Genomic DNA, 12173 nt, shown 5'->3' with positions numbered 1-12173 from the left:
GGAAGATACATGCTTGAACTTTAACATGCATTGCAGTTGAGGGAGGACAACTTATCCTTCATCTTGCTAGGAGCGGGAAGTTGTAAGGGTTAGTCAGACATGATATGTGAGTAAAATAAATCACTATTCTTTTAAATATTTGCAAGCAAATTTTGAGCAGACTTTTGTGGCCTTCATTATCCAGATTCTGCCCTACATTTACTTCATTATCTCAGTGGGCAAAGGACAAGAGAGAAACTGAAATACGCAGGATATTTTATGGAGTAGTCTGACTAGAAAGATGGCTGATGGTACTGAGAGGGACTGAAACCACAAAGAATCAGTCTGGTAGCAACTTTTCTGACTAATCAATTGAATAAAAACTTGCCTGAATTGTGGTCATCAGGCTTGTGTCACAAGTCTTCTCCTGCAGTGTAGCTACAAAGGTGATCCTATAAACTATTTCTTATCTTTTCAAGAGTATTTGGGGCCTCTTCAGTCTTTAAAAATACTGGCAAAATTCCTTATAGGGTGAACAGTGAATTGATTTTACTTCCAGAGGTACAGTTAGTCCTCGACTTACAACCATTCATTTAGTGACCATTTGAAGTTACAGCACTGAAAAAAGTGTTTTATCGGTGTTTTTCACACTTACAACCATTTCAGCATCCCTGTGGTCACATGATTAAAATTTGGATGGTAATTGGCATGTATTTATGATAGTTGCAAGGGGTCATGTGATCACCTTTTGATAAGGAAAGTCAATGGGGAATCCAGATTCACTTAACTGTGTTAGTAACTTAACAACTAGTGGCTCAGCAGACTAAAAGCATTGTGATTAACACCAGCTGTCTGCAATTACTGTAAGTTCGAATCTCACCAGGCTCAAGGTTGACTCAGCCTTCCATCCTTTCTAAGGTAGGTGAAATGAGGACCCAGATTGTGGGGGCAATAAACTGACTTTGTATAAATATACAAAAGTATGAAGGCTATTGCTTAACGCATTGTAAGCCGACCTGAGTCTCCGGAGAAGGGCGGCATATAAATCAATTTTTTTAAAAAAAAAACTACAGTTATTCACTCAACAAATGTGGCAAGAAAGGTCGTAATATGGAACAAAACTCACTTATTTATTTACCGTATTTTCCGGCGTATAAGACGACTTTTTAACACATGAAAATCTTCTCAAAAGTCGGGGGTCGTCTTATACACCGGGTGTCGTTCTCCTGTAACCAGGCAGACCAGCCCGAAAGGCTCTGACGAGCCTTAAATGGCTCTGATGATCCAAGCCCTGACGATCTGCTAATCAGGCAACTCAGCTGGGATCGCCAGAGCCATGGAGAAGGAAAAAAGTTTTCCCCCTCCAGCTTGCTTACCTTAGCTGCTTGCCTTGCTTCGCTTGCCTTGCTTCGCTTGCCTGAATCCATTCCATCAGCAAGCAACTCCCTGCCTGCAATCAAGCAGGCAGGGAGTTGTGGATTTCAACTCCCAGAATTCCTCAGCCAGCAAAACAAAGCTGGCTGATGAATTCTGGGAGTTGAAGTCTACAAATCTTAAAGTTGCCAAGGTTGGCGACCCCTGTTCTATTGGGTAAGTTTTTTTCCCCTTTGGGATCTTTAAAAAAAATAGTTAATTGGGGGTTTTTTTAGTTGTTCTTTTTTAGACCTAGCCATTTAAAGTTTAGGAAGTTTTAAATTTAGCTTTCATATAAATATAAAAATAAAATAAAATAAAATAAAATAATATTTGTGCAGCTTTCTGAGATTTAGTATGTTTTTGTAGTGTTTCACTCTAACTGCACAAACACACAAAATCTCACAAAGCTGTATGTGGAATTTTGTGTGTGTAAAGTGTGAAAGTTGTTTTTTTGGGCTTTTTGTGGCTGTGTGAGGTTCCTGCTTGTTTCAGGGGCCATTTTGGGTCTAGCACAGCTGCTTTTACATTGTGGGTGAGCCAGTTGTGTTGTGTTGTGTTGTGTGTGTGTAAAGTGTGAAAGTTGTTTTTTTGGGGGGGGGCTTTTTGTGGCTGTGTGAGGTTCCTGCTTGTTGCAGGGGCCATTTTGGGTCTAGCACAGCTGCTTTTAGATTGTGGGTGAGCCAGTTGATGTTTTTTAATTTTTATTTGGTGTGCGTTGGAAGAGGGGTAGTCTTATACGGCGAGTATAGCCCAAACCCTATATTTTAACAGGAAAATTCGGGGGTCATCGTATACGCCCAGTCGTTTTATACGCCGGAAAATATGGTATTTATTTATTTATTTATTTATTTATTTATTTATTTATTTATTTATTTATTTATTCAATTTATATCCCGCCCTTCTCCAAGTGGACTCAGGGCAGTGCACAGCCAGAACTAAAACACATATCAATACAAAATTTAAAATTATTAAAAGAATTAAATAACTGTGGCCCAAAAATTTAAAACATTGAAAACTAAAACCCATTTGACAATTTAAAAAGCTAAAAAGACTAAAAAAAAGGGGGGGTCACGCCAGCCCTGCTTGATGGAAAAGAAAAGTTTTTAGGGCACGGCGAAAAACCCGGAGATCGGATATCCTTCGTATTTCCGGGGGCAAATCGTTCCAGAGGGCAGGAGCTGCCACAGAGAAGGCCCTCCCCCTGGGGGTCGCCAGCCGACATTGCCTGGCTGACGGCACCCTGAGGAGTCCCTCTCTGTGGGAGTGTACTGGTCAGTGGGAGACTATCGGCAGCAGAAGGCGGTCCCGCAAATACCCAGGTCCCATGCCATGGAGCGCTTTAAAGGTGGTGACCAACACCTTAAAGTGCACCCAGAAGACCACTGGAAGCCAATGCAGCTCACGCAGGAGAGGTGTCATATGGGAGTGCCCCCTCGCTCCCATAATCCCCCGCGCAGCCTCATTCTATACCAGTTGGAGCCTCCGGGTGCTCCTCAAGGGGAGCCCCATGTAGAGAGCATTGCAGTAGTCCAGGCGGGAAGTGACGAGCGCCTGACTGACTGTGCATAGGGAGTCCCGATCCAGAAAGGGACGCAACTGGCAAATCAGGTGGACCTGATAAAAAGCCCCCCTGGCCACGGCCGTCATATGCTCTTCTAAAGACAGCCGTGCATCCAGGAGGACACCCAAGTTGCGAGCCCTATCCATGGGGGCCAATAACTCACCCCCAATAGCCAGCGATGGCACCAGCTGGCTATATCGGGATGCCGGAAACCACAGCCATTCGGTCTTGGAAGGGTTGAGTCGAAGCCTGTTACTCCCCATCCAGGTCCGCATGGCCTCCAGGCACCGGGACTTAAGAATTATCTCGCTCAGCAACAGAAATGTTGGGCTCAATTGTCATCATAAATCGAGGCCCACATGTATTAATTGGGGGGATAAACATCCTTTGATAAAGTACATGTATTTCCAGCTTTTGAAAAAACCCTGGAGAATATCGTAAAAGTTCAGCAATTATACTTATCGATTATGTATTTGTTGGACTTTTGTTTCAGGATGGTTTTGGGCGTTCTCCATTTCCCTGGTTTGTATGCTTTGTCTCTTTCACTGTCAAAGCTAAGAGAATATGCTTCCTCATGCCACTGAAACTTCCTCTGTCTTTGGAAATTTCATATCATGGTCACACCTGTCAATATTGTCCTGTTTCTTTTCACACTCTTCTGATAAATAGAAATGAAAGCTGGGGTTCTCAGAGAACTTTATTCAGTCCTGCCATTAGGAATGGAGATCAGTTTGTTTCTGGAATTTGCCAGTTGGCTCATACATACATCTGCTCCATCCATTTTCTGCATTTGTTTGCTTTCCACCCACAGGAAAAAAAATCAGTACAACTTTTCTTTTTGTACAAAAAACCTTTCTGCATCCATTTTCCCTCAGATAGGCACTTTTGTAAACACGGTGTACTAAAATTCACATTTTTGTATTTTTCTTTTGAGCCAAGACCTATATCATGCAATCCAAATATTTGTTTATACTGAAAAAGCTTGACCTATGATCCCAAGAAGGGCAAATCAACCTTTTTTACTTAAAGTCAAACAAGCTTCTTGAACAGACCTAACTACTAGCACGTTGTAGAACTTTGGCACAGAATATTTACAACCTCAGCTGGGACATTTCCTGTGGTATAGATAGCAAGGGCCTGAGTCAGAGTCATCTGTGGTATTTCACCTGAAAGAAAGATGATTGCCTCAAAGTTTTGTACCTTCCCTGGCATGACATTAAATGAATGAGAAGTTCTTCTGGGGGTTCTAGAAGATCAAGGGAGCAGGTCATTTGCTATGAACATTGCTTAGACCAGTCCATGAACTGAGGAAAAGGAGGAATGATCTTCCATGCCATTTCTTCTTGATCTTCCATGCCATTTCTTCTTGACCTTCTGTAGGGAAGCTCATAAAACTTCAACTGAAGAATCTCCCATATAAGATATAGATCAGGTTGAGATAAAGACCAGGTTGTAGGGATTGACACCTTTCAGGTTACTGCATAGGTCAGGGATTGGTTTCTGTCATATTGTACATGTTTTCTTCCCCCAAAAATACCTGAGCTGGGCATAGCCTGCTGTGAGGGGACCACATGATTATTTCACAGGGACAATTCTGACTGGCTGTTTGGCCTTCTCTCACTAATAGTGAAACTTTTTTGGCTCTGGCTGAACTGGGATGGCAGCACCTTTCTCTCCCTTCAATTTAATGAGCCCATACAAGCTCGTTAAGATAATTGCTGGGTGGTGGTAGCAGTTGAGCTGGTGCCACTGTCTGCCTCCCCCACAAAGGGGAGGGGTGTCTCACGACCTGTTATTTTCCCTCACTAAATTGCAACCAAATTCCCCTCTGTCTGCCTACTTCCTGCTGTCTGTCTCAGAACAGAGGAAATGGATTTTTCTGCAACTCACAGAATAAGATATTTATCTACCACTCCAAAGTCAAAAAGAAATGTAGTGACTATCATAGTGTGAATCCAGAAAAGTCCTAAGATAACTCACACTGTATCACGAGGAGGTTTTTGCAGTTAGATTTCCAATTTCTGCTGAAGGAGCCTCCCTTCAAACGTTCATTTATGGATTTATTTAATGTACTTTTCAAAATATGAAAGCATGACTGTGACAAAAGTATTTGCAAAACATGCATCAAGCAAGATTCTTCATTGGCTGTCAGCTCACTGAATGTATAGTGTGGGAAACCCATGGCTGCTATGATATTATGTGCAACCAAACCAGTGAGGAGTATTTATAAAGAAGCATTACTCATCTTAGAGCAAAGTGGCTCAGCATCAGCACAACACCCATCAATTTATGCCTTCCTTCAAGGAAATCAGACTGTCTGCTCTGATTAAGTCCTTGCCTATTCTTATTAGAAATAATTAATCCTGGTTGACAAGAGCCCCGATCCATGAAAATGGAGGATAATTAGAGGAGGGGCTGAAAGACAAGTGTTTTCTTGCATCTGATTCATTTCAGTTTCTGCAACAGGCCCAAAGTGTGATGTAATCACCTGAACCCATTGCATATTAGAAATGAATAACTTCTCTAATAAAGGAGAATATTTATAGTTCAGGGTTGATCTGAGGGGTCCTTGGCACTCTCTGAGCTTGCTTACATATAGATAGATTTAACCATAGCCTCAATTGGGAAAATGTGACCATCCTAGGCCAAGTCAAGTCCAAAAACACCAGGGAATTTCTAGAAAACCTGGCACTGTGATAAATCAGACATCAATAGACACATAGACATTAACAACATCTATAGACTATGTAAATGAGACTACCACCCAGCCCAAAAAAGAACAATAAGAGCCAAGCACCTCTCCACCAACAATCAGCACCCAGATCAACGTATATTAACCCCAAAGTTAACATCAGACCAACCAACAATCAAGTAAAGAATACTCCAATTAAGAAACTGCCGGTCTCTGTTTCCAGGGCAGCCCCACGGGCCAGATCTAAGTACCTCATAGGCCTGATCCGGCCCCCAGGCCTTGAGTTCGACACCCCTGTTGTAGTGTATAGGTTTCCCTTTATAAAATCATTGACTTACAACAGTTTGTTTAGTGGCCGTTCAAATTTACAACGGCACTGAAAAAAGTGACTTATGAACATTTTTCACACTTACGATCTTTCCAGCATCCCCATGATCATGTGATCAAAATTCAGATGCTTGGCAACTGTTCATATTTATGGTGGTTGCGATCATCTTTTGCCACCTTCTGATAAACAAAGTCAATGGGGAAGCCAGATTCACTTAACAACTGGGTTGCTAACTTATCAACTGCAAGGATTCGCTTAAGAACTGAGGCAGGAAAGGTCATAAAATGAGCCAAAATTCACTTAACAAACGTCTCACTTAAAAGAAATGTTGGGCTCAATTGTGGTTGTAAGTCGACGATTGCCTATGCTATTGTCAAGATTATTATCTGGACATTTTGAACATATCTATGTGATCATCATAGATCACATCAAACAAGGCCATCTGCAACAGTAGTCACTGGCTTCAAATTGGCAGCTGTGATCAAGCAAACAAATCCCTTTTTATGTTTGTGTAATTCATCCAACACACGTTAAAAGGATACAGGCCTTGTCAGCCTATTGTCAGCCCACCAATTTTAAGCCAATGACTTTTTCTGTAGAACAAATGACTGAGAGCTTGAGGGAGACTTTTAATATAAGAAAGGAAATTTCATTTCATTTAAAATGAACCAATTTGCTGTGTTTCTTGAAGAAAACATAATTCAATTCTTTGGAGTCACATTTGTGTTTAAAGGCTCAGTTTCCCCCTTCGGTGATAGTAAGAAGATAGCCAAGTTAGACTATAATATAGTAACCAAAAATTAGAAGGAATCTCATACAGCTCCATAATATGATGAAGTGAGGTGAGCTATAGCTCACAAAAGCTTGCACCTGTTAATAAGATTATTTAGGCTGAAATCTGAATCAGATTCCTTTAGGCCCTTTCAGTGAGAACACTTGGCTTCATTATTTACAGTTTTATTTGGGCCACACTGTGTGTCAATTCTAAATGCCATTCAATATAGTGTTGGAAAGTATTTTTAATAACCATTAAAAAAAAAACTTCAAAAAGTTAATGGACTTAGTTTGAAAAAAAAAATCCAATATATTTATATTGGACTATCTCTATAAAGGAAAATCTAGCTTCCTATGGCAGGTGCTGCCACCTGCTGTTTTTAATCTATTTATCGTGCAAGGGCATGTGTGGTACAACCTTCCCTAACTTCATTCCTTTCCCTCCCTCTGGTGACTTAATCCAGATGGAACCTGTTACTGATTTTCCTTTTTCACCTTTGCTGCCTCCTTTCCCAGGTCTCCAGCACTCCCTTTAATGCCACCCACGTAACAATCCTCCTCTATTTTGTGTCTGCAGAAATAATATAGCCAAATCTGTCATGGCAACTCTTGCATAATAGGTAACAAAGTACATCAAGGCACTTAGGAAGGGATGAGGGGAAAGGCTTATTTCTCAGACATTGATGCCATGATGCCTTTTGACACGGGTGGGTCTGGGAAAACCACTGGAAAAGTTTTGGGTGGGGACAAAAGAATTGGCAGCTATCTTCATTTTTCTGCTTCTTTCTCTCTCCATGGAGTCATTAGTAGCAGCTGATCTTTTTTTAAGGTGGGGCATAGAGATGTGAAACTCAGCTCAAGGGAGAAAGAAGAATACTAAAACAATATTCACGGATTACTGGCACTTTTGCATAAAGCGATTCCAACTGTCAGCTGATTTCTACGTTAACCACTCTGAAGCTGGTTTTCAGTGGAAATCACCAGATCTGTTGATTCCTCGTTGAAGGAAACTCTTGCCTTACCCTTCTTCTCAGCTCCTGAGCTTCAGCAGCTTCAACAGATTAGATAAGGGCGATTCTGGTTTGACAGCTCAGTAGCTCTCTCCCACCCACCCCCGCCCACCCCAATAGCTCAGGCAAAAAGAGCAAGTGTGAAAATTGACAAAGTCTGTCAGTTTCCCATTCTCTTAGACAGTGGCCAAACTATTACAAGGGTCCAGGCTGCTTAAGGATCTTTTATTTCATTTCCTTCCTCTCTCACCTTTTGGGCAGAGTGGCAATAAGGGTGTTTTTGTTACTGCAGGATCAAGAGCAATGCTTTTTTCAACTTATTCTCAGAGTCTCTGAGTTAGCAAAACTCCACATCATTGCAGGTCACTTGTAATTTGCTTTTCAGTTAATGGGAAGGGGTCTAGGACTTTTCGGCTCCTACCCTTGGCCATGCCTGCTTCTCCGCCAGGGTTCCGCCTCTGGGCATTCACTGCTAACGTTTCTCCTTGGCTGAAATGCCCCTAGCTGTTTGCCCTGGCCAATGGGCCATGGCCCCTCCATCCCATGCACTTTGGTGCAGTCCATTCGATGCCACACTGTTTGTTCTGGGCTTTTGGCCACCTGGGTCAGTTAGCCGCCAGCCAGTCAGCTAGCTGCCAATGCTGGTAGCCAGAAGCCACAGTGTGATTGATCGCAGGGGGTGGGGGTGGGAGTTGGGGGAGGTGCTTCAGCCGAACGGTCTCAGGTGCTTGTTAGGAGAAGGACAGGGAGGAGGTGGACGCTCCCCTGTACTTGATCATGCCTCCCTATAATGAACGAACGGAAGGAAAGAGGGATGGAAGGGCCATGGCCCATTGGCCAGGGCAAACAGCTAGGGGTGTGTCAGCTGAGGAGAAAAGTTAGTGGTGAATGCCCGGAGGCGGAACCCTGGAGGAGAAGCAGGCACGGCCAGGGTAAGAGCTGAAAAGTCCCATTCCGATGGGAAGGGATGGTAGTATAAAAATGGCAGAGAATAATACAATAACTGGTTTGACCCTCGCCTGGATGGGGCTTCAAACTGAATTCCTTCACACCACTACAAATGACTCCCAAGTGTTCTGAGGCTTTAGCAGAGCTGTTGCCTGCAGAGTTTGAAGAATCTGTTTGCATTCATGAGAATTAGACATTTTCTCTTGGGAAAAATGAACCAGTTTCTGACTTAGAATGCAGCAGAAACAAATGATTAAACCCTCCCTCTCCTCATGCACAAGTTCTGATCCAGACAAAATGCCAATTCTACCCTTGTGACAAAATTTATATCTAATTTAGTCCTCAGCTGAACCCAATAAGTAGCCTAGGCTTCTTCTGAGCATTGGTAGAAATTTAGAGGTAAATATATTCCTCATCCAAATTGGACCCCATGATTATCATCCAATGTATATGTACTATTTAAATGAATAGATAAATCTTTATTACAGTTCCATACCAAAATACAAAGAAGCAATTCAATGTCACCCATAACTTATAACAGTTTACAGTAACATCAGGAGCAAGGAACTTTAGTATTTGATATAAATACAACCATATTCTACTTAGCTTAAATTGGTGCCTAGCTTCCAGATAGAAACAGTAAAGTTTAGCATCTTGGATTACGGTTTTGTGTTCTAGGCATTCAGAAAATAGATATCATCATAACATAAAATCTACCAGGAATATTCTCTTTTAAGAATATTTTAAGCACTTTTAAGCTACTATCTTTATCCTTAGAAATACTATAATAAAACTGGAAGTGTGGCAGTATCAGAAAGATAATCTGAAGATCTAAGTAATAGGGATAGTCGGGAAATGATGGTACAAATATTAATTTGAATTATATTAAAATAATTTGGTTCTCAATTTCATAATATTCTTTGATGAAAAAGAATCTGTATTTTTTGTGTTGGAATTTTGCTATCTCCCAAAAAAGCAATAGAACTAAAATTAAAATTAACCTAATACAAACATGAAAATAAATATTAAATTGTGGTCCTGCCATTCATTTTCGGTACTGAAGCCATCGATTTTTCAACCATTGATGCTTGATATACTGTTTGAATCCTAATGTGATTCTTGAGCCAACAGAAATTGTACAACCTGTCTAAGGAACGTGAAGAAGATAAATTATTGTTTATCATACCTAATCAGTTCAATAACAAGAACTTTCTAAGTGAAATTCACTGTGACTTAAAATATAAAAATAGCTAATTGTTTACCTGCTTTCCAGTTCTAAGATAAGATTCTGCAAGTTTGGGTAAGAGATTGTTTCTATCATGTCTATGACTGTTTCTATCATGTCTTTGAAAGTTAATTTGGGTATAGCTATTTCCTTGCAAGTGTTCATAAGGTGCTTGTCTTTTGCACAGCCTGCCAGCCTGGATTATATCGTCACTCTCTAGAAATGGAGCAATGCCTCAAATGTCCTCCCAAGAGCTTCTCCCATTCTCCTGCCTCTACAAGCTGTTCTTGCATCCAAGGCTTCTTTAGAACATCCACTGAGGATCAAACTGTGGCCTGCACAAGTAAGTCCTCCAAGAAGGGAGAACATGCCTCCAGGCAGGGAAGATGGTCCTTGGGAGAGTGAAGCCCTCACATCTCTTGTAAAATGCAGATGAAAATGTGGTGGAGCTCCACCATTATATTGATATCTGTCTGTTTTATCTACTCCCATTTCTCTCCCAGTGGAGACCCAGTCTCAATGATTTAGGGATATATTGTAAGATGAAAATATATGTCCAAGGCACAGAGATGTAATACAGGCTCCCTTCTCCTTGGTATTTTAGGCTAAGGATCCCATCTTCCTTATATATGTTGAAATCCACTGAACATATTCTGTCCAGTGCTTGCGGGTAAACTGTGCCCAGTAGAAAAAACTCATAGTATAAAGATGAATGGACACCACTGCAGAATCTCATTATGTATTGAATATATAAAGTAAGAAAAGTTTAAAAACTGTGAAACAGAATTTTGCAGGATGGAATGATTAATACGCTTTCTTCTCTTTGCCTTTCCAGGCCCTCCTTCTGCTCCGCGCAATCTCAACTTCTCCCTTGTGGGGACACAGATTTCCCTTTGGTGGCAACCTCCCCTTGATTGGGGTGGGCGCCAGGATCTTACTTACAATGTTTCCTGCCAACGTTGCCATTTTCTGTGCGAGCCTTGTGAAAGTAGTGTGACTTTTTCCCCCAGTGCTTTAGGTCTCCCCAAACCAAGTGTGATCGTGGATGGTTTGGAAGCTTACACCAATTATAGTTTCACTGTACGGGCTCATAATGGAGTATCAGGACTCAGCCCTGCCTCTCATAACAGCACCAGTTTCCCCATCTGGGTATCTGTGGGCCATGCAGGTGAGTTACTACAATGAATATGGAGGAAAGATGTTGCATTCTAGGAAGTGAGCAACCAAAACTCTGGAGTAGAGTTGAATTATAGTTCCTGTTGTGTTCCTTTTGCTAGCTAAAACAACCAGCTATGTGTATGGAGATTCTCAATCATTCAGGTCATGGTTGAAGAAGCTTCTTGGATGAGAAACAAAACATTTTCAAAGAAAAGAAAAGAAAAAAAACCCGAGGAAGTCCAGTTGCCTTTTGGAAAAAGCACCTTTGATAGTACCAAAGGTACTTTTTCAAGAGGCAACTGGACTTTCTGATTTTTCTTTGAAGACGTTTTGCTTCTCATCCAAGAAGTTTCTTCAGCTCTCCATAGACACCTTTGGTAATACGTAAGATGAGGGCATGCTGTAATAGTTAAAAGTGATTCTCTGACTCAGTACTAATGTCAACCATAAATTATAGGAGTGGAGGAGTGGAGAGCCTAGTTTTGGATGCAAACTTTCATCAGTCCCAGACAGCATGGCAAATTCTCATGGACAATTAGAACTAGGACAAATAATGATATGGAGATCTGCCTAGAGGAAGCCATTTACTATCAGGCTTACGTCTTCAGGTCTACTAGAAGTCATCATCCCAACCTGCTGTACAGGTGGATGGAAATATTATGGAGAACTTTATAATATATATTATATTAAACTTTATATTATGGAGAACTTTATAAAAGGATTGAAAACACAGAAGAAGTTATATAAATGATAAGATGAATGGTATCATTCTTGAAAGGAGCATTTCCTTTGAGGAATGTAATCTAACCTTAAACCACAACCGTTTATGTGTAAGGGGTGGGGGGAAGCAATTTTCCATTGAAAAGTTAGCCAGCATAGTAAAATTTATGCTAACACAGACCACTATGAACTTGATCAGATTAATTTGGCAAATTAAAGGTGTTGATGATACAGATGCCCTTTTATTTCTCTTATACCTGATTATTCTAGTTAGCAGCTCTGTGTTTCTGTTTGATTTTTGAAACTCAGAATTCTGGAAAATAAAACCTGAAGTTTATTTTAGCTCAAATTAATTCTCCAGA

At 41.0% G+C, this 12173-nt stretch overlaps 1 protein-coding gene across 1 annotated transcript in view; it reads left to right on the top strand.

Moving 5' to 3' along the window:
- The window catches only part of EPHA1 (EPH receptor A1), a 76620-nt gene that overhangs the window by 47960 nt on the left and 16487 nt on the right, over positions 1 to 12173 (top strand). Inside the window, exons 5-6 of the mRNA XM_070935382.1 lie at positions 10121 to 10276; positions 10769 to 11101. Coding sequence (XP_070791483.1) covers positions 10121 to 10276; positions 10769 to 11101 — 489 coding nt within the window. The remainder of the gene's footprint in view (positions 1 to 10120; positions 10277 to 10768; positions 11102 to 12173) is intronic.

Source organism: Pituophis catenifer, unplaced genomic scaffold, assembly GCF_029215685.1.
Source record: "Pituophis catenifer annectens isolate HBS135680 unplaced genomic scaffold, rPitCat1.0.hap2 SCAF_2, whole genome shotgun sequence".
Lineage (NCBI taxonomy): Eukaryota > Metazoa > Chordata > Lepidosauria > Squamata > Colubridae > Pituophis > Pituophis catenifer.
This window is presented reverse-complemented; position numbering and strand designations above follow the sequence as displayed.